The sequence below is a fragment of the Scyliorhinus canicula genome, chromosome 31 (genome assembly GCF_902713615.1).
Source record: "Scyliorhinus canicula chromosome 31, sScyCan1.1, whole genome shotgun sequence".
NCBI lineage: Eukaryota > Metazoa > Chordata > Chondrichthyes > Carcharhiniformes > Scyliorhinidae > Scyliorhinus > Scyliorhinus canicula.
In genome coordinates this window covers 2771-29378 of record NC_052176.1, presented here as the reverse complement: position 1 = coordinate 29378, position 26608 = coordinate 2771, and the positions used below count along the sequence as shown (strand labels likewise).

General features: G+C 51.8%; 1 protein-coding gene across 1 annotated transcript; it reads left to right on the top strand.

The window, feature by feature from the left end:
- The first annotated feature begins 1838 nt into the window (after positions 1-1838).
- Positions 1839-18910, top strand: LOC119958963 (4F2 cell-surface antigen heavy chain-like). Its single transcript, XM_038787487.1, has 8 exons — positions 1839-2032; positions 2140-2240; positions 2814-2894; positions 10168-10232; positions 10334-10529; positions 14000-14137; positions 14904-15014; positions 17745-18910. Exons 1-8 carry the CDS (start codon positions 1873-1875, stop codon positions 18081-18083), a joined length of 1191 nt encoding a protein of 396 aa, XP_038643415.1. The 5' UTR covers positions 1839-1872; the 3' UTR covers positions 18084-18910.
- The last annotated feature ends 7698 nt before the right edge of the window (positions 18911-26608 follow it).

Here is a 26608-nt window from a genome sequence, read left to right as displayed (position 1 = left end):
GGGGGCCCCCGCATTGGCGGTTGGGAGTTGCCCGCCCCCTTTTCGCCCAGGCCACGCCCTCTTTTCGCCAAGCCCACGCCACTGTCGCTCAGGTCCCGCCCACTATCGCTCAGGCCCCGCCCCTTTCCGCACAAGCCCCTCCTCCTGTCACCCGGGCCCCACCCCCATCTCACAGGCCCTGTACCCAGGCCCCGCCCCCGGTCGCTCGGGCCCTGTCGCCCGGGCCCCGCCCCCTCTGGCCCAGGCCCCGCCCCCTGTTGCTTGGGACCTGTCGCCCGGGCCCCGCCCCATCTGTCACCCCAGGCCCGCCCTGTTGCTATTGCCCCACCCCCTGTCACCCAGGCCCTGCCCCAGGCCCCGCCCTTGTTGCTTGGGACCTGTCGCCCGGGCCCCGCCCCATCTGCCCCGGGCCCCGTCCTTTGTACCCAGGCCCCGCCCCCGGTCGCTCGGGCCCTGTCGCCCGGGCCCCGCCCCATCTGGCCCAGGGCCCGCCCCCTGTTGCTTGGGTCCTGTCGCCTGAGCCCCGCCCTTTGTACCCAGGCCCCGCCCCCTGTAGCCCAGGCCCTGCCCCCGGTCGCTCGGGCCCTGTCGCCCGGGCCCCGCCCCATCTGGCCCAGGCCCCGCCCCCTGTCACCTGGGCCCCGCCCCATCTGTCACCCAGGCCCGCCCTGTTTCTCAGGCCCCACCCCCTGTCACCCAGGCCCCGCCCCATCTGTCACCCAGGCCCGCCCCGTCGCCCGGTCCCGCCCCGTCGCCCGGGCCCGCCCCCTGTCATTCTGGCCCTGCCGCCCGGGCCCCGCCCCCCCCCGGCCCAGGTCCGCCCCCTGTCACCGAGGCCCCGCCCCCTTTCGCTTAGGCCCTGTCACCCCAGGCCCTGCCCCCTGTCACCAGGGCCCCGCCCCCTGTCACTGAGGCCCCACCCCCTGTCACCCGGGCTCCGCCCCCTGGCTGATCACAATCCCCACAGTGACCAGGAGACCATTCAGCCCATCCAGGCTGACCCCACCCTCACCCTGTAACATAAGAACTAGGAGCAGGAGTCGGCCATCTGGCCTCGAGCCTCCTCCGCCATTCAGTGAAATGAAAATGGCTTATTGTCACGAGTCGGCTTCAATGAAGTTACTGTGAAAAGCCCCTAGTCGCCACATTCCGCCGCCTGTTCGGAGAGGCTGGGTTGAGATCATGGCTGATCTTTTGTGGACTCAGCTCCACTTTCCAGCCCGAACACCATAACCCTTAATCCCTTTATTCTTCAGAAAACTATCTATATTTATAAAGCAGCATGCTTTAATATTTTATCATTTAAATAATAATCCCGTTTGCTGTTATTCCTACCAAAAAACAGCCCCACCCAGCCCCCTCCCCCACCCACTTCCCCTCCCCCACCCAGGGTCAATACCCCACCCTCTCCCCGTGACCCCCAGCCTCTCCCCGTAACCCCCACCCTCTCCCCGTAACCCCACCCCAAGGAGCAATTTATCACGGCCAATCCACCTAACCTGCACATCTTTGGACTGTGGGAGGAAACCGGAGCACCCGGAGGAAACCCACGCAGACACGGGGAGGACGTGCAGACTCCGCACAGACAGTGACCCAAGCCGGGGATCAAACCTGGGATCCTGGTGCTGTGAAGCTACAGTGCTAACCACTGTGCTACCATGCCACCCCTATACTGTTTATAGGGTGCATACTGTACAGTGTATACTACAGTGGTAGATGTGGTGTATACTGTTGTGTATTCAATGTATATGGTGCCTATACATTATGGGGGGGGTTTAAATTCAATTAATTAAATGTAATCTGCAATTTAAAAGGTGCTATCAACAGTGGAAACTGTGAGACTGTCTGTTGTCTGTAGGAGTAGCAGAGAGAATGGAGGAAATTGCTGCGCTCAAGATGAAGAGTATTATTATCGGCCCAATCCACAAGACTGCTCCAGACAACATCAGAGAGACCAGGCTGACCGAAATCGACAGCAAACTGGGCAACCTGGAGCAGTTGCAGAAGCTGCTGGAGGCGGCCAGACGGAAAGGTAATCAGGGGGGGGGGGGGGGGAGAGAAACTGAAAGTGGAACCAAGCGTCCCACCCTGTATCTCCTGCCACTTCTCCAAGCTCAGTCTCATTTTGTGTGCACACAGGTATCAAGGTGATTCTGGATCTAACTCCGAATTACAGAGGAAAGCAGGAGTGGTTTGGGATTAACTTCAACAGGACTAATGGCAGCCAGGACTATTTACAGGTACGTGCCACTCCCTGTGCGCCGCGACAGGCCAGACTGTCCCTCCCGAGTCGCCCATTTGAATGGCCAGAGGGTCATCTCCTGTCCCTCAGCATGGTTCTTCCTGCAGGAGGGAATTACCTGCTGTTCAGTGACACCCCTCCTCCACTGACTGGGAAAGATATGTGTGGAGTGTACCATAGAACTCCCAGAGTGTAGAAGGAGGCCATTCGGCCCATCAAGCCTACACCAACCCTCTGAATGAGCATCCTACCTCAGCCCACTCTCCCACCCCATCCATGAGGGTGACACACTAGAAACCAGCCTGTCGTGACTGTCTGTGAGTTGAGGAAGGTGATTTGGTTATTTGAGGGTGGAGGATATGGAAGCAACCCAATAGAAACACCTACTGGCCAGAGCCCGCCACTACAATGTGACCGTTTACATTCAGGATTTCCATTGTGAACAAATGCAGAAAATACTGGACCATCTGGCTGACAGCGTCTCTGTGGAGAGAGATGGGAGCTAACGTTTCGAATCTAGATGGAGGGGGGAAAACACAAAATGAAAATAATCGAACTGTGTTTTTGACAGGAGAAAGAAGCATTTCGATATTGGCTGGAAAAAGGTTTGGATGGGCTGCGTCTGCGGGGAATTGAGCAAGTTGTGAATTCTGTGAGTATCGGTCATTCTTCTTGCCTTTGACTCAGCACCCCACCCCTCCCCCCCCAACCCCCCCGATCACAACCCCCCCCCCCCCCCCCCCCCCCCACACACACACACACACACACACACAGTCACCTTCCAGTGTGAGCGAGTCACTGTCGCTGGGGTGGGGGAGCTGTGCTGGCCTTGTCTGAGACAGGGGAACGTCAGAATGGGGGGAGGCGGTGACGTAGTGGTTTTGTCACTGGGCTAGTAACCCAGAGACCCAGAGTCATCCAGAGACCCAGAGTCATCCAGAGACCCAGAGTCATCCAGAGACCCAGAGTCATCCAGAGACCCAGAGTCATCCAGAGACCCAGAGTCATCCAGAGACCCAGAGTAATGCATTGGGCTCCTAGATGATGGAATCTGAATTCAATAAAAATCTGGAATTAAAAGTCTAAAGATGACCGTGAAACCATTGTCGATTGTCGTAAAAACCCATCTGCTTCACTCGTGTCCTTTCGGGAAATCTGCCGCCCTTGCCTGGTCCGGCCTACATGTGACTCCAGACCCATAGCAATGTGGTTGACATTTAAATGCCCGTTCGAGGGCAGTTAGGGGTGGGCAATAAAGGCTAGCACAGCCCAGCGATGCCCACATCCCATAAAACAAGTAAAGAGAAATGACAGCTCTTTCCCCTCTCTTCCTCCTTCTGTTCCTGGGTGCCCACCGCCCAGTGCTCTGACTGGGAATCGCCTGCTTGGGTTGCAATATGACATTTGTTATGGGAGCGGCGTTTTCAGAACCCCAAAATATATCATGGAGTTCAACCAATCCCCCCACTTTAATGTATTGTTGCTTTTGAAGCACACAGCTTGTTCTCCAGGTGTGGTATTACAATTATGGACACATGGGTTTTTAAACACAAAACAATGTTTATTCCATGAATTCAACTTAACCTTTTAAATAAACATTGGATCACTTAACACCCCTTACTTCAAAGATAACCCCAAAAATAATATAACACTAAATAATCCCTCATAATGTTCCTTCAAACCTCCAAAAGACTTCACCTTTAACAACAGAAACACATCAGGTTAAAGACATTCCTATTATGAGTTTAAATCACCCAAATGATTCAGAGATGATCTTTCATGGCAGAGATCACAGCAGATCCAGCTCACTGCAAAACACAGACACACCCAAGCTCTTTGTCTCAAAACCCGGCTTTCTCCTTTCAAACAGCTCACAGCAAACCAGCCAGGCACTTTTCAGCTGCTCTCTCTCAAACTGAAAATAAAAGCAGAAGTGAGCTCAGCTCCCCCCACCCTCTGACATAACTTCAGTAATATGAGCTGCACCATTTCGTAAAGGTACATTGCTTAAACATCCATTTCTTAAAGGTACACTCACATGACACCTCCCCTAAGAAAAAAAAATAAACCATCAACTTCAAGATGGTTTCATTTTTCATTTTTGCACCATCCACTAAGAAATGTACACAGTAAATATACTTTTTCGTTTCACAAAAAAAAACACGCAAACAGGCATAACAATAAAGTCCATCTTTCCCGTTCTTCTTCCTCCAACCGAAATCCTTCCAATCATCACATTTCTAACAAAGCATCGGCTATCACACTTTCCCATCCTGCCACATGTACTATTTTTAAATGAAATGGCTGTAACAATAAACTCCAGCGAAACAGCCTGGCATTGTTATTCCGGAGTCGCTCCAAAAACGTCAAAGGATTATGATCAGTATTTATAACGGTGTCAGATGGATTGCTGGTCACATAAATCTGAAAATGTTGCAAAGCCAGCACCAAACTCAAAGTCTCCTTCTCCATCGTCGGAAATGTTTTCTGGTGAGAATTCAATTTCTTTGAAAAATAACCAACAGGCCGCCCTAGCCCTTCGTCGTCGTCTTGTAGAAGCACCGCACCTACGCCCACATCACTCGCATCAACAGCCACTTTGAATGGTTTGGTATAATTTGGGATGGCTAACACAGGAGCAGTGGCTAACACAGCCTTCGGGCCGTCAAATGCCTGTTGACACTCCGCTGTCCACTGGAATTTGTTACGCTTCTTGAGCAAGTCTGTCAGTGCAGCGACCACACTGCTAAAATTTGGGACAAATTTCCGCTAAAATCCACTCATACCAAGAAACCGCATTATTTCCCGACGTGTCGAAGATATCGGAAACTCCCCGATAACTTTGGTTTTCACATCCCGTGGGACCATTCGACCCTGTCCGATTGTATGGCCAAGGAAAGTGACTTGGGCTTTTCCAAATTCCCTTTTGGCCAGGTTTATCACCAAACCCGCCTCCTGAAGTTGATCAAATAACTCCCTCAGATGTTTGAAATCTTCTTTCCATGTCTGGCTGAACACTACCAGATCATCGATGTATACCGCACAATTGGGTAATCCTGAATCAACTGTATTAGTTAACCATTGAAATGTGGCTGGGGCGTTTTTCATGCCAAATGGCATAACTTTGAATTGGTATATGCCATCTGGAGTCACAAAAGCTGAAATTTCCTTTGCCCTTTCAGATAAAGGTACCTGCCAGTAACCTTTCAGTAAATCCAATTTGGAAATAAAAGCGGATTGTCCCACTTTCTCAATACAATCCTCCAAACGTGGGATAGGGTAAGAGTCCGTTCTTGTAACTGCATTCACCTTTCGATAGTCCACACACAACCGTTGGGTACCGTCTGGTTTAGGTACCATCACTATGGGTGAGCTCCATTGGCTGCAAACCACTTCAATTATGCCATTTTCCTGCATACTCTCAATCTCTCTGTTAACCTGTGCCAATTTTAAAGGATTAAGCCTATATGGATGTTGTTTGATAGGAACATTTCCCACATCTACATCATGTATAGCCGTTTTAGTACTTCCCAATTTATCTCTACAAACTTGCCCATGTGATATCAATAACTTTTTCAGGTCAGTTTGTTTTTTCTCTGGAAGGTAACTCAACAATTCATCCCAATTTTAAGAACATCCTCATTTTCCAATTTAATTTGAGGTATGTCAAATTCACAGTCATCTGGATTTGGTTTGTCACTTTGAGTTAGAATCATTAAAACTTCCTTTTTCTCTCCTTCCCTTTCAAAGTACCTTTTAAGCATATTCACATGACACACTCGGTGAGTCTTCCTTCTATCTGGTGTTTTTACCACATAATTCACCTCACTTAATTTCCTTTCAATCTGATACGGTCCACAAAACCTCGCTTTTAAAGGCTCCCCTACCACTGGTAACAACACCAAAACTTTATCTTCACTGGGAAAACTACGAACTTTGGATTTCTTGTCCGCTACCCGTTTCATCACATTTTGTGCAACTTTCAAATGTTGTCTAGCCAATTTACCTGCTCTATTTAATCGTTCCCTAAAATTTGACACGTAATCCAATAGTGTAATTTCCGATTTCTCACTCACCAATTTTTCCTTAATCAATTTAAGTGGTCCTCTCACCTCATGATCAAAAATTAGTTCAAAAGGACTAAATTTGGTTGACTCATTAGGTGCATCCCTAATTGTAAACAATACGAATGGAATTCCTTCATCCCAATCCTCTGGATAATCTTGACATTACGCCCTCAATATTGTCTTTAATGTCTGATGCCACCTTTCTAACGCTCCCTGCGATTCTGGATGGTACGCAGTTGATTTAAATTGTTTTATTCCTAAACTATCCATAACTTGTTTGAATAACTTTGAAATACAATTTGATCCTTGATCCGATTGAATTTCTGTGGGTAGTCCATATCTAGTAAAGAATTTAAGTAACTCCTCCACAATCCGTTTAGCTGTAATATTACGTACTGGAATGGCCTCTGGAAACCTAGTAGACACATCCATTATAGTCAAAAGATATTGATTCCCACTTTTTGTTTTAGGAAGCGGTCCTACACAATCAATTAGGACCCTTGTAAAAGGTTCCTCAAATGCTGGAATGGGTATTAAGGGCTCTGGTTTTATCACTTCTTGAGGTTTCCCTATCACTTGACATATGTGACATGATTGACAAAATTTAACTACATCTTTATGTAGTCCAGGCTAATAAAAATGTTTCTGGATTTTGAGTTTTCCTTATTCCCAAATGACCTCCCACTGGTACCTCATGTGCAACTAGCAACACCTCCTTTCTATACCATACTGGCAATACTACTTGATGAACGTCTGCCCGCTTTTCATCCGTCTGCATATGTACGGGTCTCCATTTTCTCATCAAGACATCACTTTTACGGTAATAACACTCTGGTATACGCTCAGATTCCTCTTCCGTATATGCTTTCTGATATATCCGTTTTATTTCTACATCTTTCTGTTGTAACTCCGCCAATTTTCCTGAACTAAAAATATCCGCCTCATCCTCCACCTATTCTTGTTCTTTTTCAACCATCTGATCAAAAATTGTTTCTAATAATTGCACTTCAACTTCATCTTCACTCTTTGATTTCTCCTCTTGTCTTAACCTGTGACTTTGCGACCGGGTTACTACACAATCCGGAAAAGTCCCAGGATATTCATCCTTCAACCCTTCAGTTGTCTGATTTTCCACTGGCTTATCAACCACAGTAGGCATCACTCCCACCTGCGATCCAGCTATATCATTACCCAAGATAAACTGTATTCCTGGACAAGATAGTTTCTCTATTACTCCTATTACTACTTCACCACTCTTCACTGGACTTTCCAACCTTACCTTATATAATGGAACACTACTCCTCTCACCCTGAATTCCACATATCACCACCTTTTCTGGCAACATTCTTCCCAAACTACATAATTCCTCATCTCTCCCCTATAAAGATTGACTAGCCCCTGTATCTCTTAAAATTGTGAAGTCTTTACCTGCTCCTCCTGATACACATGAGTAAACTTTACCCACACAAGTAAATTCTTTAAAGACATCTGGCACCTTCTTAACAATTACTTCTTGATCAGGCTGTACAATCGTTTGCACCTCCTTCGCCTCCCTTGGGCTTTCCTTTACCACTTTAACAAATCCCACTGTCTTATCCTGTTTTACCACATCAGCCTTCCCAGTGTTTTTCTTCAACCACCAACACTGTGACTTTACATGGCCTAGTTTATTACAGTGAAAACATTTGAAACTTTTCATTTCTTTTCCACCCTCCTGGATTTCTGTTTTAATCTGAGGTACACTCTCTTTATTGTCTCCCATCAGATCACCTTTACCTTTACCACTTGAGTATTTCTCATGTCCCCAGTTTCTATCCCTCACAGGCTGAAACTGATGTCGGAAACCAATCTTTGATTTATGAACTAATTCATAATCATCTGCCATTTCTGCTGCTAATCTCACAGTTTTAACCCTCTGTTCTTCCACATGAGTTCTCACTACATCAGGAATTGAATTTTTAAACTCCTCCAAAAGTATAATTTCTCTGAGAGCTTCATACGTTTGATCTATTTTCAAAGCCCTTATCCACCTATCAAAATTACTCTGTTTGAGCCTTTCAAACTCCATGTATGTTTGACCAAATTCTTTCCTTAAATTTCTAAACCTTCCTCTGTAAGCTTCAGGCACGAGCTCATATGCACTTAAGATTGATTTCTTCACTTCCTCATACGTTCCAGATACCTCATCAGGTAGTGTTGCAAACACTTCACTATCTCCTCCCACAGTCCAAAGATGTGCAGGTTAGGTGGATTGGCCATGCTAAATTGCCCGTAGTGTAAGGTTAATGGGGGGGATTGTTGGGTTACGGGGATACGGGTTACGTGGGTTTAAGTGGGGTGATCATTGCTCGGCACAACATCGAGAACCGAAGGGCCTGTTCTGTGCTGTACTGTTCTATGTTCTATGTTCCACCTACCAGCTTTGTTTGAATCAGTAACACCCACATGTCCTGTGGCCATTTCATTTGTTTAGCTACCTTCTCAAATGAAATGAAAAAGGCTTCCACTTCCTTCTCGTCAAACCTTGGTAATGCTTGGACATATTTAAATAGATCCCCACCAAGCCTTCGACTATGACGCTCTTTCTCACTATCCTCATCACTATCATCCAACTGTACGTTTCCCTTTACGTCTGCCAATTTTAATTGACTGCCATGTTTCATGGCCATTTTCCGAAGTTCAAACTCCCCCTCTTTATCTTTTTCCCTGATCTGTATCTCCCTTTCTTTTTATTTTTCTTTTCTCTCCTTTTCTTTTTCCTCTCTCTCTCTCTCTCTTTTTCCTCTCTCTCTCTATCTTATTCAAGCTGCTTTAACTCTTTCTCATGTTCCATTTGTTTAATTTGCAACTGAACTTTTGCCATTTCCAATGAGTCAGACTCTATCTCAGGCAACCTTAAATGCTTAACCACCACCATAATTCCCTCATCTTTTCGCATTTTGTCAGGTAATGTTAACTGCAATGTTTTTGCCAAACCTAACAGTCCACTTTTCGTCTCTGTCTGTAAGGTACTGCGTGTGACATTCTCCACCCCCAAAAACTTCTGAGCCTATGAAAGAGCCATTGTCCACAACACACTTAAACTAAAATACCACACCGGAAAAGCAACAATCCTTCACTGTCTTTAAGTTCACAAAAGCCAATCCAATAGATAGACTTTTATCCCCCTCGAGCCCCCAATTGTTATGGGAGCGGCGTTTTCAGAACCCCAAAATGTATCATGGAGTTCAACCAACCTCTCCCTTTAATGTATTGTTGCTTTTGAAGCACACAGCTTGTTCTCCAGGTGTGGTATTACAATTATGGACACGTGGGTTTTTAAACACAAAACATTGTTTATTCCATGAATTCAACTTAACCTTTTAAATAAACATTGGATCACTTAACACCCCTTACTTCAAAGATAACCCCGAAAATAATACAACACTAAATAATCCCTCATAATGTTCCTTCAAACCTCCAAAAGACTTCACCTTTAACCTTCACCAGAAACACATCAGGTTAAAGACATTACTATTATGAGTTTAAATCACCCAAATGATTCAGAGATAGTCTTTCATGGCAGAGATCACAGCAGATCCAGCTCACTGCAAAACACAGACACACCCAAGCTCTTTTCCTCAAAACCCGGCTTTCAAACAGCTCACAGCAAACCAGCCAGGCACTTTTCAGCTGCTCTCTCTCAAACTGAAACTAAAAGCCGAAGTGAACTCAACTCAGCTACCCCCGCCCTCTGACATCTCTTCAGTAATATGAGCTGCTCCATTTCTTAAAGGTACATTGCTTAAACATCCATTTCTTAAAGGTACACTCACATGACACATTGAATGACAGACTGACTGTTTTAATTATTGGCAGGCACCCAGCAGGGTGGAGGAGTGGCAGAACCTTACCAAGAACTTCTCTGTGGATGAGAAACCACGGTAAGCAAACAGCAGCAGAACTCTGATCGAAACACTCTCCAAAATCATCCGGAATGTGAATATTCATTTGGCCTTTTTTCCCCCCAACCCCACCCTGTCAGGGCCCTCATCTTGGCCACAGTGAGCAGTAACAGCGAGGAAATCCTGCAGCTGCTGAACCAATCGGACACGGACATTCTCTTCAGTTACTACCTCCGGGAAACCCTCGTTCCGGCAGAGCCTCTCCAAGCAGACAACGTCCGGCAAAGTGTTGAGAAATACATCGCAAACTGTGGCAAAACCTGGCCCAGCTGGGCGGTATGTAACCCCCACCACTCTCCTTTCTCCCTCACCCCGGGCCTCTCCACCCATCCCTTTCCAACCCCTCCACCTCTTTCCTGTGTAAACGGAAGGGACACCGACGATTAATAAGACGGAGGAGCAGAATTAGGCCACTCAGCCCATCGAATCTGATCCACCATTCAATCATGGCTGATATTTTTCCCATCCCCATTCTCCTGCCTTCTCCCCATAACCCCTGATCACCTTATTAATCAAGAACCTATCCATCTCTGTCTTAAAGACACTCAGTGATTTGGCCTCCACAGCCTTCTGCGGCAAAGAGTTCCACAGATTCACCACCCTCTGGCTGAAGAAATTCCTCCTCATCTCTGTTTTAAAGGATCGTCCCTTCAGTCTGAGATGGTGTCCTCTGCTTCTAGTTTCTCCTACAAGTTTCTCCTAAGGGGCTGGTTTAGCACAGGGCTAAATCGCTGGCTTTGAAAGCAGGACAGCAGCACGGTTCAATTCCCGTACCAGCCTCCCCGAACAGGCGCCGGAATGTGGCGACTCGGGGCTTTTCACAGTAACTTCATTTGAAGCCTAATTGTGACAAAACGCGATTTTCATTCCAAGTGGAAACATCCTCTCCACGTCCACTCTATCCAGGCCTCGCAGTATCCTGTAAGTTTCAATCAGATCCCCCCTCATCCTTCTAAACTCCAACGAGTACAAAGAACAAAGAAAATGACAGCACGTTCATATATCTGTCTAGATGCATCTTAAATGGTGCTATCGTGCCCGCCTCTACCACCTCCACTGGCAAAGCGTTCCAGGCACCCACCACCCTCTGCGTAAAAAAACTTCCCACGCACATCTCCCTTAAACTTTCCCCCTCTCACTTTGAAATCATGACCCCTTGTAATTGACACGCCCAATCTTGGAAAAAGCTTGTTGCTATCCACCCTGTCCATACCTCTCATAATTTTGTAGACCTCAATCAGGTCCCCCCTCAACCTCCGTCTTTCCAACAAAAACAATCCTAATCTACTCAACCTTTCTTCATAGCTAGCCCCCTCCATACCAGGCAACATCCTGGTGAACCTCCTCTGCACCTCTCTAAAGCATCCACATCCTTCTGGTAATGTGGCGACCAGAACTGCACGCAGTATCCAAATGTGGCCTAACCAAAGTCCTATACAACTGTAACATGACCTGCCGACTCTTGTACTCAATACCCCGTCCGATGAAGGCAAGCATGCTGTATGCCTTCTTGACCACTCTATCCACCTGCGTTGCCACCTTCGGGGTACAATGGACCTAGTACAGACCCAGAGTCCTCAACCATTCCTCACACGACAAGCTCTTCATTCCAGGGATCATTCTTGTGAACCTCCTCTGGACCCTTTCCAAGGCCAGCACACCCTTCCTTAGATACGGGGCCCAAATGGGGTCTGACCAGAGCCTTATACAGCCTCAGAATTACATCCCTGGTCTTGTATTCTAGCCCTCTCGACATGAATGCTAACATTGCATTTGCCTTCTTAACTGTCAACTAAACCTGCACATTAACCCCAAGAGAATCGTGAACAAGGACACCCAAGTCCCTTTGTGCTTCTGCTTTCTGAAGCATTTCCCCATTTAGAAAATAGTCTATGCCTCCATTCCTCCTTCCAAAGTGCATAACCTCACACTTTTCCACATTGTATTCCATCTGCCACTTCATTGCCCGCTCTCCTAGCTCGTCCAAATCTTTCTGCAGCCCCCTTGCTTCCTCAATACTACCTGCCCCTCTACAGATCTTTGTATCATCTGCAAACTTAGCAACAGTGCCTTCAGTTCTTCCAGATCATTAATGTATATTGTGAAAAGTTGTGGTCCCAGCACCGACCCCCGAGGCACACCACTAGTCACCGGCTGCCATCCTGAAAAAGACTTTCATCCCCACTCTCTGCCTTCTGCCAGTCAGCCAATCCTCTATCCATGCCAGGATCTTACCCTGAACACCATGGGCTCTTAACTTATTTAACAGTCTCCTATGCGGCACCTTGTCAAAAGCCTTCTGGAAATCTAAATAAATCACGTCCACTGATTCTCCCTTGTCTAACTTCCTTGTTACTTCCTCAAAGAACTCTAACAGATTTGTCAGACATGACCTTCCCTTGTCAAAGCCGTGCTGACTCAGTCCTATTTTATCATGCACTTCCAAGTACTTTGCGATCTAATCTTTAATCATGAACTCTAAATTTCCCATATTCTGCCTCCCTCCCTTCTTAAACAGGGGTGTTACATTAGCCACCTGGACCCTTCCTGCCTCCAGTGATTCCTGAAATGCCTCCACAATTTGCTCAGCTATCTCTTTTAGAACCCTGGGGTGTAGTCCAGGTGACTTATCCACCTTCAGACCGTTCGGTTTCCCCGGAACCTTCTCCTCAGTGATGGCCACTACACTCACCTCTGCCCCCTGATATGTACGATGGTTAGCGATTGTTTCAGGGATGTGGGTGGCTGTGGCAAGATGTGAAAACCTCCACCCCTCCCTCGCCTGATCTCCTATTCCAGTCAGATCTGTGTGTTAACCTTAAAAATCTCCTTGTCCAGGAGCAGCAGGGCGGCGCAGTGGTTAGCACTGCTGCCTCACGGCGCCGAGGTCCCAGGTTCGATCCCGGCTCTGGGTCACTGTCCGTGTGGAGTTTGCACGTTCTCCCCGTGTCTGCGTGGGTTTCGCCCCCACAACCCAAAGATGTGCAGGGTAGGTGGATTGGCCACGCTAAACTGCCCCTTAATTGGAAAAAAAAATCTCCTTGCCCAATTAAACTCTCGTGATCCCAGTTTTGACATTCCCAATGGAACCCCTGAAACCTCAACAGTTTTTTGGGAGAGTTTCATGTTCCCACTCCCCTGTGTGTGTCGGGGGGAAAATGGGCAGCACGGTCGCACAGTGGTTAGCACTGTAGCTTCACAGCGCCAGGGTCCCGGGTTCGATTCCCGGCTTGGGTCACTGTCTGTGCGGAGTCTGCACGTTCTCCCCGTGTCTGCGTGGGTTTCCTCCGGGGGCTCCGGTTTCCTCCCACAAGTCCCGAAAGACATTCTGAATTCTCCCTCTGTGTACCCGAACAGGCGCCAGAATGTGGCGACTAGGGGCTTTTCACAGTAACTTCATTGCAGTGCTAATGTAAGCCTACTGGTGACAAGAATATAGATTATTCCCCCCCCGGCCTTGTTTAGGATTCTTTCCTGCAGCACCACTCTATTGAGCCTTGCGGATCGTTAATCATCTTAATCCCTCGAAGAGATCACCCCGTTAACCTTATCTCGAAGGAATGCTAACTTCGCCTGCGCATCTTCATCAATGTGCTCAAGCCAGACTGGACTGTGTGCCTTCTGCAGTTGAATATCCTGCCGCAGTCTGGACATGCTCACCAGGAGTGGGCCTGTGGCTGAGGCGCCATGAGGGGAGGGGGCTCGGACGGCAGTCTCTGACTCCCATTCATTGTTTTTGTTTGTAGATTGGTGGCTATGAAGTGGGACACATGGCGTCATCGCTGGAGCAGTACCTCCATGGCCTGGTGCACGTGATGCTCTTCACACTTCCCGGAACTCCCTTCATTTATTATGGAGATGAGATTGGACTGGAGGATACCCAGGTACGGGCACACGCTCGTGGTCACGCTCGCAGGGTCTGGGGACGGGGAAAGACTTGCTGAGCTCTGGAGCTAAAACTAGAGAACTTTGGGCAGAGGAAGTGAAACAGACACAACCGCAGACCTGATCGGCCGGTTACTGCACTGACTCATCAACTCACGGGTCTGAGCCCAATCTGACCGTGCACTGGGGGAGGGGGCCTGAGGCGATTGGGGTGAGGGGAGGGACCGGCATGGAGAGAGGGGCCGGAGGGGGCAGGGTTGGAGGGAAAAGCCGATGTAGAGGGAGGGGAGGAGGGAGGGGGCTGGAAGAGACCGATGCTGAGGGAGGGTTGGGGGGGGAGGGGAAGGGGCCAGTGTGGAGGGTGGGGCTGGCACGGCGGGAGGGATCGGGGTGGTGGGAGGGGGTCAGGGCGGAGACGGAGGGGAGCAGGGCACAGGGAGAAGGTCGGAACGATGCGCTGTTGTAGGTGACGAGACGTTAAACCAAAGCGCCATCTGTCCCCTTGGGTAGTTGTACAGGATCCCATGGGGGAGGGGGCTGGGGAGGGGGTGATGGGGGAGGGATGGGGAGGGAAGGATGGGGCACCCGGGTGCTCCCCGGTGTCCTGGGTCCCGTATTTCTCCCCCAGCCAACATCACCAGAAACAGCTGGCCTGGTTCATCACCACATTGCTGTGTGTCAGATCTTCCTGTGTGTGATTTGCAGATAGAATGCACTCCTTCGGGTCCCAGCACCTCTAACTTATGTCTCCTGTTCTGCCTGCAGCCATTTCAAAATAAAACGCCGTGGATGTTGTGGAACACTTCAGCAAATGGAGGCTTCACATCAAACGCCAGCATCAGTCACTTTGTTCCACCTTTAAATCGTACGGTGCAGGTCAGTATCCCACAGCCCCTGCACCACAGCCCGTTGACAGAAGAGATTTGTCTCTGGGGTCCGGGTCCCACGCACACTGACTCTCACTGGGGTACGGGTCCCACACACACTGACTCTCACTGGGGTACGGGTCCCACACACACTGACTCTCACTGGGGTACGGGTCCCACACACACTGACTCTCACTGGAGTCCCACACACACTGACTCTCACTGGGGTCCCACATACACTGACTCTCACTGGGGTAGGGGTCCCACACACACTGACTCTCACTGGGGTACAGGTCCCACACACACTGACTCTCACTGGGGTAGGGGTCCCACACACACTGACTCTCACTGGGGTACGGGTCCCACACACACTGACTCTCACTGGGGTACGGGTCCCACACACACTGACTCTCACTGGGGTATGGGTCCCACACACACTGACTCTCACTGGGGTACGGGTCCCACACACACTGACTCTCACTGGGGTACGGGTCCCACACACACTGACTCTCACTGGGGTACGGGTCCCACACACACTGACTCTCACTGGGGTACGGGTCCCACACACACTGACTCTCACTGGGGTCCCACACACACTGACTCTCACTGGGGTACGGGTCCCACACACACTGAATCTCAGTGGGGTAGGGGTCCCACACACACTGACTCTCACTGGGGTAGGGGTCCCACACACACTGACTCTCACTGGGGTACGGGTCCCACACACACTGACTCTCACTGGGGTACGGGTCCCACACACACTGACTCTCACTGGGGTACGGGTCCCACACACACTGACTCTCACTGGGGTCCCACACACACTGACTCTCACTGGGGTACGGGTCCCTCACACACTGACTCTCACTGGGGTCCCACATACACTGACTCTCACTGGGGTAGGGGTCCCACACACACTGACTCTCACTGGGGTACAGGTCCCACACACACTGACTCTCACTGGGGTACGGGTCCCACACACACTGACTCTCACTGGGGTAAGGGTCCCACACACACTGACTCTCACTGGGGTACGGGTCCCACACACACTGACTCTCACTGGGTACGGGTCCCACACACACTGACTCTCACTGGGGTCCCACACACACTGACTCTCACTGGGGTACGGGTCCCACACACACTGACTCTCACTGGGGTCCCACACACACTGACTCTCACTGGGGTACGGGTCCCACACACACTGACTCTCACTGGGGTACGGGTCCCACACACACTGACTCTCACTGGGGTCCCACACACACTGACTCTCACTGGGGTACGGGTCCCACACACACTGACTCTCACTGGGGTACGGGTCCCACACACACTGACTCTCACTGGGGTACGGGTCCCACACACACTGACTCTCAGTGGGGTACGGGTCCCACACACACTGACTCTCACTGGGGTACGGGTCCCACACACACTGACTCTCACTGGGGTACGGGTCCCACACACACTGACTCTCACTGGGGTATGGGTCCCACACACACTGACTCTCACTGGGGTAGGGGTCCCACACACACTGACTCTCACTGGGGTACGGGTCCCACACACACTGATTCTCACTGGGGTATGGGTCCCACACACACTGACTCTCACTGGGGTAGGGGTCCCACACACACTGACTCTCACTGGGGTACGGGTCCCACACACACTGACTCTCACTGGGGTACGGGTCCCACACACACTGACTCTCACTGGGGTACGGGTCCCACACACACTGACTCTCACTGGGGTCCCACACACACTGACTCTCACTGGGGTAGGGGTCCCACACACACTGACTCTCACTGGGGTAGGGGTCCCACACACACTGACTCTCACTGGGGTACGGGTCCCACACACACTGACTCTCACTGGGGTCCCACACACACTGACTCTCACTGGGTAGGGGTCCCACACACACTGACTCTCACTGGGGTACGGGTCCCACACACACTGACTCTCACTGGGGTACGGGTCCCACACACACTGACTCTCACTGGGGTACAGGTTCCACACACTGACTCTCACTGGGGTACGGGTCGCACACACACTGACTCTCACTGGGGTACGGGTCCCACACACACTGACTCTCACTGGGGTACGGGTCCCACACACACTGACTCTCACTGGGGTACGGGTCCCACACACACTGACTCTCACTGGGGTCCCACACACACTGACTCTCACTGGGGTACGGGTCCCACACACACTGGCTCTCACTGGGGTACGGGGTCCCACACACTGACTCTCACTGGGGTACGGGTCCCACACACACTGACTCTCACTGGGGTCCCACACACTGACTCTCACTGGGGTCCCACACACACTGACTCTCACTGGGGTACGGGTCCCACACACACTGACTCTCACTGGGGTACGGGTCCCACGCACAGTGACTCTCACTGGGGTCCCACACACACTTACTCTCACTGGGGTACGGGTCCCACGCACACTGACTCTCACTGGGGTACGGGTCCCACACACACTGACTCTCACTGGGGTACGAGTCCCACACACACACCGACTCTCACTGGGGTACGGGTCCCACACACACTGACTCTCACTGGGGTACGGGTCCCACACACACTGACTCTCACTGGGGTACGGGTCCCACACACACTGACTGCTGTTACGGGGAAGTTTGTCTTGATTAATTTGGCTTCTTATGTCGAATAGATGTGCCGTTTAAATTGATTAGTGGGTTGCAGTGTGTTGCGAAAGGCGATTGTGTTGACACTGTGTCTTTTCACTGTAGGGTCAGATGTCCCCTCCGTCGCCTTTATCCTTGATAAAGAAGCTCAGTTTGCTGAAAATGAAAGAACGCTCGTTACTATTTGGAGAGTTTGAGTCTGTACACAGCTCGCCAACGGTGTACGTCTATTCACGAATCTGGGACCAAAGTGACCGATTCCTCGTCCTCCTCAACTTTGGGAAGCAGTCGAGTGAAATCTCGCTGGCGGGCAACAGTCTGCCGGCCGAGGCCTCGGTGGAGCTGAGTTCGGTCGGTCAGAGGCTGGAGGGGATGGTCAGTTTATCGAAACTCCATCTCGCTGGAGGGGAGGGGTTACTATTGAAATTCCCCTTTGTCGCTTGAGGTGCGGGTGGGGCCCCTCCCCAGGCCCCTCACACTCCTAACGTGTAAGATGGTCACCTAAAGATGTTCTGTGGGGAGTTTAATCATCCGGTCATCAACTTTCACATTCTGTCGTATGTTGGGTTAACACAACTGATTTTTACAAACTGTATTCATTGTCTTTCTCGTCTGACACGCACTGTGAGAGGTGGAGCGACGTGTTCCGATGCTTCCCTATTTCTCCGGGAGAATCTCGCTGCCGGGGAGAAGTAGGAAAAGCGGGTAACAGCTGCTTTGGGGTTGTTGTGTCCACTCCGGGAGTTGGAGACACCCTCAATGAGGGAGGGGGTGGGGTGCTGAGATCTGAGCGAGGGGTTTACGCAGCCTCCAATGTGCCAGGCGTTTGGGCTGAGGAACCGGGGTGTTGATCTGACACCGAGTTCCCCCCCCCCCCCCCCGGTAACCGTTATAAGCGGGTACTGTGGGCGGCTACCTGGTGACCAGTCCCAACATGCCGATCAGCAGTCAGGGAAGTCGGGCTGATTCGAGGAAGCGTCCAAGGTGCCGTGTTGCAGGCACGGTCTTGCGAACCTCAGCACATTGAAGATCGGCAAGTGATACAGTTCCCTTTGTGCGAGTGTGTGTGTGTGTGTCTGACGAGGAGCCAGATGGTGATGCCAGCAGGTATTGAGCAGCTTAGGATCTCCACCCTCGCCAAGTTATCTTACGCTGTTAACAAAATGTTGGGTTTGGTGGGTTCTCTGCATGGTATTTTTTTAACCAGATTGAAATTTTCATAGTGCATTTTCTCTTCCATCTGAATAAAAAAGAACATTTAGAAAGAAAAACTGATCCAGGACTTTTTTTTATGTTGTTGCAATGTTTCCCCTCTGCGGAGTCTTGCTGGAGAGCCAGGAATGGCAACCTCACATTGTCAAAAAGCAAAGTCCACATTTGACAGCAAATCCATTATCTGCGCGTTTATGTCCCTGCTGCGGCTTGGAGTTTGCAATGTCTGTTTGCGTCGTGTCTCCTACATTACAACAATTACACTCTTTAAAATACTTCCATCCACGGTAAAGTGCTTTTGGACAGTCGGTGTTGAGCTGCTGCCTCACGGCGTCGAGGACCCAGTTTCAATCCCTGCCCCGGGTCACTGTCCGTGTGGTGTTTGCGCATTCCTCCCCCGTATCGGTGTGGGGTCTCACCCCCACAACCCAAACATGTTCAGGGTAAGATCCTGGCATGGATAGAGGATTGGCTGACTGGCAGAAGGCAGAGAGTGGGGATAAAGGGGTCTTTTTCAGAATGGCAGCCGGCGACTAGTGGTGTACCTCAGGGGTCTGTGCTGGGACCACAACTTTTCACAATATCTGTGCCCTAAATGGTCTACCCCGTATCCTCAGACTATGCCCCCTGGTTCTGGACACCCTCAGCGTCAGGAACATCCTTCCTCCATCTACCCTGTGCAGTCCTGATGGGGAGATGCCGGCGCTGAACTGGGCACAGTAAGAAGTCTCACAGCCTTCTGGGGCAATTCATTACCAACCAGCCACCTCACTCAGTCCGGGATGTCACTGATGTCAGTCTAAACGAGCACAAACTTCTGAATCTTCTGTTTGAATTCACGGTGCAAGCAGCAGGTTAAAGTCCCAACAGGTCTGTTTGAAATCACAAGCTATCGGAGCGCTGCTCCTTCCTCAGTGAAGTGGAGGCAGGTTCACAATCACAGCATATACAGGAGAGGCACAATCGCAAGAAAATGGGTGGCACAGTGGTTAGCACTGTTGCCTCATGGCGTCGAGGTCCCAGGTTCGATCCCGGCTCTGGGTCACTGTCCGTGTGGAGTTTGCACATTCTCCCCGTGTCTGCGTGGGTTTCGCCCCCACAACCCAAAGATGTGCAGGGTAGGTGGATTGGCCACGCTAAATTGCCCCTTAATTGAAAAAAAAATGAATTGCGAGATAATTACAGATTGAAATGTGAAGAATGGTTTGAATATGAGTCTTTACAGGTAAACAAATCTTCACAGGAACACAGTGTGAGTGGAGATAGGGGTAACCCCAGGTTAAAGAGGTGGGAATTGTCTCAAACCAGGACAGTTGGTAGGATTTCGCAAGCCCAGGCCAGATGGTGGGGGGTGGATGTAATGCGACATGAATCCCAGGTCCCGGTTGAGGCCGCACTCATGTGTGCGGAACTTAGCTATAACTTTCTGCTCAGCGATTCTGCATTGTCGCGCATCCTGAAGGCCGCCTTGGAGAACGCTTACCCGGAGATCAGAGGCTGAATGCCCTTGACTGCTGAAGTGTTCCCAGACTGGAAGGGAACATTCCTGCCTGGTGATTGTCGCGCGATGTCCGTTCATTCCTTGTCGCAGTGTCTGCATGGTCTCGCCAGTGTACCACGCTTCGGGACATCCTTTCCTGCAGCGTATGAGGTAAACAACGTTGGCCGAGTCGCACGAGTATGTGCCGCGTACCTGGTGGGTGGTGTTCTCATGGAGTAGGGGGGGGGGTGTTACCGGGCTGATTCCCCGGATTCAGGCTGATTCCTGGGATGAGGGGATTCCCGGGATGGGGGAGGGGTTTACCGGGCTGATTCCCGGGATGGGGGGATTCCCGGGATGGGGGAGGGGTTTACCGGGCTGATTCCCGGGATGGGGGGATTCCCGGGATTGGGGAGGGGTTTACCGGGCTGATTCCCGGGATGGGGGGATTCCCGGGATGGGGAGGGGTTTACCGGGCTGATTCCCGGGATGGGGGGATTATCCAGTCTGATTCCCGGGATGGGGGGATTATCCGGGATGGGATTATCCGTTCTGATTCCCGGGATGGGGGGATTATCTGGTCTGATTCCCGGGAAGGGGGGATTATCCGTGCTGATTCCCGGGATGGGGCATTTATCCACGCTGATTCCCGGGATGGAGGGATCCCGGGATGGGGGGATTATCCAGGCTGATTCCTGGGATGGGGGATTATCCCGTCTGATTTCCGATCTGGGGGGGGGGGATTCTCCCAGCTAATTCCCATGATGGGGTGGGGGATCCTCGGAATCGGGGGGATTATCCGGGATGGGGTGGATTATCCAGACTGATTCCTGGTCTGGGGGGGATTCCCGGGATGGGGGGTATTATCGGGATTGACTCCCGGGATGGTGTTAATTCCCTGGATGGGGGGATTATCGGGATTGATCTCTGGGATGGGGGGATTATCGGGATTGATCTCTGGGATGGGGGGATTATCCGGGATGGGAGGGATTATCCAGGATGGGGGGATTATCCGGGATGGAAGGGGTTATCCGGGATGGGGGGGATTATCCAGATGGGGGGATTATCCAGGGATGGGGGGATTATCCGGGATGGGAGGGATTATCCAGGATGGGGGGATTATCCGGGATGGGGGGATTATCCGGGATGGGAGGGATTATCCAGGATGGGGGGGATTATCCGGGATGGGGGTATTATCCGGGATGGGAGGGACTATCCGGGATGGGGAGATTATCCGGATGGGGGGGGAATTATCCGGATGGGGGGATTATCCGAGAAGGGAGAGACTATCCGGGATGGGGGGAATATCCGGGAAGGGAGGGACTATCAGGGATGGGAGGGATTATCCGGATGGGAGGGATTATCCGGATGGGGGATTATCCGAGATGGGAGGGATTATCCGGGATAGTGGGATTATCCGGGGTGGAGGGATTATCCGGGAACGGAGGGACTATCAGGGATGGGAGGGATTATCCGGGATGGTGGGGATTATCTGGGATGTAGGGTTTATCCGGGATGGGGGGATTATCCAGGGTGGGAGGGATTATCTGGGATGGTGGGGATTATCCGGGATGGGGGGGACTCTCCGGGATGGGGGGATTATCCGGGATGGGAGGGATTATCCGGATGGGGGATTATCCGGGATGGGAGGGATTATCCGGGGTGGGAGGCATTATCCGGGATGGGAGGGATTATCCGGGGTGGGGGGATTATCCGGGGTGGGAGGGATTATCGGGAATGAGGGGATTATCTGGGATGGGGGGATTATCCGGGATGGTGGGGATTATCCGGGATGGGGGGGATTATCTGGGGTGGGAGGGATTATCCGGAATGGTGGGGATTATCCGGGATGGGGGGATTATCCGGGATGGGGGGATTACCCGGGATGGGAGGGATTATCCGGGGTGGGAGAGATTATCCGGGATGTTGGGGATTATCCGGGATGGGGGGATTATCCGGGGTGGGAGGGATTATCTGGGATGGTGGGGATTATCCGGGATGGTGGGGATTATCCGGGATGGGGGGGATTATCTGGGGTGGGAGGGATTATCCGGAATGGTGGGGATTATCCGGGATGGGGGGATTATCCGGGATGGGGGGATTACCCGGGATGGGAGGGATTATCCGGGGTGGGAGAGATTATCCGGGATGTTGGGGATTATCCGGGATGGGGGGATTATCCGGGGTGGGAGGGATTATCTGGGATGGTGGGGATTATCCGGGATGGTGGGGATTATCCGGGATGGGGGGATTATCTGGGATGGGAGGGATTATCCGGGGTGGGAGGGATTATCCGGGATGGTGGGGATTATCCGGGATGGTGGGGATTATCCGGGATGGGAGGGATTATCTGGGGTGGGAGGGATTATCCGGGATGGTGGGGATTATCCGGGATGGGGGGTATTAACCGGGATGGGGGGATTATCCGGGATGGGAGGGATTATCCGGGATGGGGGGATTATCCGGGATGGTGGGTTTATCCGGGGTGGGAGGGATTATCCGGGATGGGAGGGATTATCCGGGATGGGGGGATTATCCGGGATGGTGGGGATTATCCGGGATGGGAGGGGTTATCCGGGATGGTGGGGATTATCCGGGGTGGGAGGGAATATCCGGGATGGGAGGGATTATCCGGGATGGGGGGATTATCCGGGATGGTGGGGATTATCCGGGATGGGAGGGATTATCTGGGATGGTGGGGATTATCCGGGATGGGAGGGATTATCCGGGATGGGGGGATTATCCGGGATGGGAGGGATTATCCGGGATGGGAGGAATTATCCGGGATGGTGGGGATTATCCGGTATGGGGGGATTATCCGGGATGGGAGGGACTATCCGGGATGGTGGGGATTATCCGGGATGGGAGGGACTATCCGGGATGGTGGGGATTATCCGGGATGGTGGGGATTATCCGGGATGGGAGGGATTATCCGGGATGGGAGGGACTATCCGGAATGGGAGGGATTATCCGGGATGGGAGGGACTATCCGGGAAGGTGGGGATTATCCGGGCTGGTGGGGATTATCCGGGGTGGGAGGGATTATCCGGGATGGGAGGGATTATCCGGGATGGGAGGGACTATCCGGGATGGGAGGGATTATCCGGGATGGGAGGGATTATCTGGGGTGGGAGGGATTATCCGGGATGGTGGGGATTATCCGGGATGGGAGGGATTATCCGGGATGGTGGGTATTATCCGGGATGGTGGGGATTATCCGGGATGGGAGGGATTATCCGGGGTGGGGGGATTATCCGGGATGGTGGGGATTATCCGGGATGAGAGGGATTATCTGGGGTGGGAGGGATTATCCGGGATGGGAGGGGTTATCCGGGATGGGAGGGATTATCCGGGATGGGAGCGGTTATCCGGGATGGGAGGGATTATCCGGGATGGTGGGGATTATCCGGGATGGGAGGGATTATCCGGGATGGTGGGGATTATCCGGGGTGGGAGGGATTATCCGGGATGGTGGGGATTATCCGGGATGGGAGGGATTATCCGGGATGGTGGGGATTATCCAGGATGGGAGGGATTATCGGGGCTGATTCCTGGGATTACATTCTTTGGAGTTTGTAAGAAGTCTGACACCAGGTTAAAGTTCACCAGGTTTGTTTCAAACACTAGCTTTCGGAGCGCTGCTCCTTCCCCGGGTGAAGTAGGAAGAGGGAAGGAATTGACCTGTTGAACTTTAACCTGGTGTTGTAAGGGTTTTTGATGAGACATGTGACCAGGCAGGGGGCGGGGTCATTGAGCAAGAGACCCGCCCCGGTCGGCGTGACCCAATTTCCGTCCCGGCTGACGCCATTTCCGCCCTGGAGCTGACAACATTTCCGCCCCGGAGCTGACGCCATTTCCGCCCCGGGCCGCTGACGTTTTTTCCGCCCCGGCTGACGCCATTTCCGCTCCCCGGGCCGCAGACGCTATTTCCGGCCCGGGCCACCGCCATTTCCGGTCATTCCGCCATGTCCGCCCTGCTGCTCAGAGGGATTCTTGGCCGCGCCGCCCGGCTCCGCCCGGCAGGGACCGCGATCAACCCCCGGGCCCGGCTCACCGGCAAGGTGTCCGAGCAGGAGATCGGAACCGCGGTCAGTCAGCTTACACCCCTGACCTTCAAACCCTGACCCCGCAACCCCCCCCCCCCCAGAACCTGACCTTCAACCCCCCCAGGCCCTGACCTTCAACCCCCCAGGCCCTGACCTTCAACCCCCCAGGCCCTGACCGTCAACCCCTCGCCCTCCAGACCCTAATACCCCCTGATCTTCAACCCCCAGACCCTGACCTTCAACCCCTCACCCCCCCCCCCCAGACCCTAACCCCACTGACCTTCAAATCCCCAATGACCCCTGACCTTCCAGTGGGTGGAGTCAGCAGGGAGGGTGTGCCCCCCCCCCCCCCCCCGGTCCAGGTGCACAGGGGGATCCCAGTGACCCTCCTGCTGGGAGGTCAGTTCCTGCCCCGGCCGCTCCGGGTTGTTGTGAAGGGATTGTTACGCGGGTGGAGTGGCCACGAGCAATTTGCCCTCGGTGTCCAAAGAGGTGTGGGGTTACCCGGGGGAGGGGAGCTCAGTCTGAGGGTGGGTGTAGACCCGATGGGCTGAATGGCCTCCTGCACTGTGGTGAGCTGGTGGCTCTTGGTGCTGTTGTAACTGTGCAGCTTGTAGATTACACTCTCTCTCTCTCTCTCTCTCACACACACAGGAGTCGATCATTGGATTGAGCGTCCTATCTGCTGCGATTCTGATCCCGGCCGCCTGGTTCCTGTGTCACATCGAGAACTACAAGAAGCGGGAGTGAGGGAAGGTCTGCAGCCTGGCAGCGGAGAAACCAAACATCTCAAACTTCCACACTCCTCTCCTCTCCCCCTGACGTACAGCTTTGGAGATCCATATTCCACACTCTCCTTCGAATAGCTGACTTGCTCTGAGAGCCATTCTTTACTGAAATGTTAAATGTTTTCTTTGGCAATTGGAACTGTAGCTGATGTCGGTTACAATAAACCTAATTTAAAATGAAGCTTCTTTCAAATGTCTGGTGCCTTGGGGAAGGGGTTGGGGAGTAGGAACTGTGGACGGTGCCAAGGCATGTCAGTCTCGGTGGAGTCGGTCTCCAGTCTTGTGTGCTGGGTCTGACCTGGATTCCACAGCCACAAACTGGCTGTAGGAATGTCCCACGGCCAGCTTCCTCAATTCAAGAGGGTGTCCTTGTCTAGAAGTCAGTGAGGGCCAACCTGCAGGGCCAGCAAGCTGTTAGGCAGGCTAATGGAATGTTCGCCTTTATTGCGAGAGGATTTGAGTACAGGAACAGTGAGGTCTTGCTGCAATTGTATAGGGGCTTGGTTAGCCTGTACCTGGAGCACTGTGAGCAGTTTTGGTCCCCTTGCTCGTCAGAAAGATATTATTGCCATAGCGGGAGAGCAACGAAGGTTCACCAGACTTGTTCTGGGGATGGTGGGACTGTCCTGTGAGGAGGGATTGGGGCAGACTGGGCCTGTATTCTCCAGAATTTAAGATTGGGAGGTGATCTCATTGAAACCTACAAAATAATTAATTGAAGAAATAGACAGAGTAAATGCAGGTAAGATGTTTCTCTTGATTGGGGAGTCCAGAAGCAAACACCCAGCAAATCGAGAGGAAGCCACTCCCAGGATGGAGAGATTTCTTTCCACAGGGCCCTGGAACTGGGCCCAGCGAGGGCAGTGGAAGCTCCATCATTGAGTCTGTTTAAAGCAGAGATCGGATTTCTCATCAATAATGTAAAGGGTTCAGGCAATAGTGGGTGTAAGAGGCAGTGAAGTGTCCAATCAACCATGAAATTATTGAATTGGGGGGTGGGGAATTCAAAGGGCTGAATGGCCTGTTCCTATGGAATGTAGATTGGTCATGATGAAAAGGGGAATGAGATAGTTTGAAGAACAGAATCATGCAAGGGTATGGAGCGTGGGAAAGGAAAATGGGATGACCCGATGGGATATTCGTTCTCCCCGTGTCTGCGTGGGTTTCCTCCGGTTTCCTCCCACAGTCCAAAGATGTGCAGGTTAGGGGGATTGGCCAGGATCAATTGTCCCTTAGTGTCCCAAAAAAAGGTTAGGTGGGGTTGCTGGGTTACGGGGATAGGGTGGAAGCGTATGGTTCTCTGTACAAGGGTCGGTGCAGATTCAATGGGCCGAATGGCCTCCTTCTGCACTGTAAATTCTGAGAGTGAAGGGTATGGAGTGCAAGCAGGAAGATGGGATATTGAAAGGTATGGGGAGAACAGGCAAAGCCTTTGAACCTGTT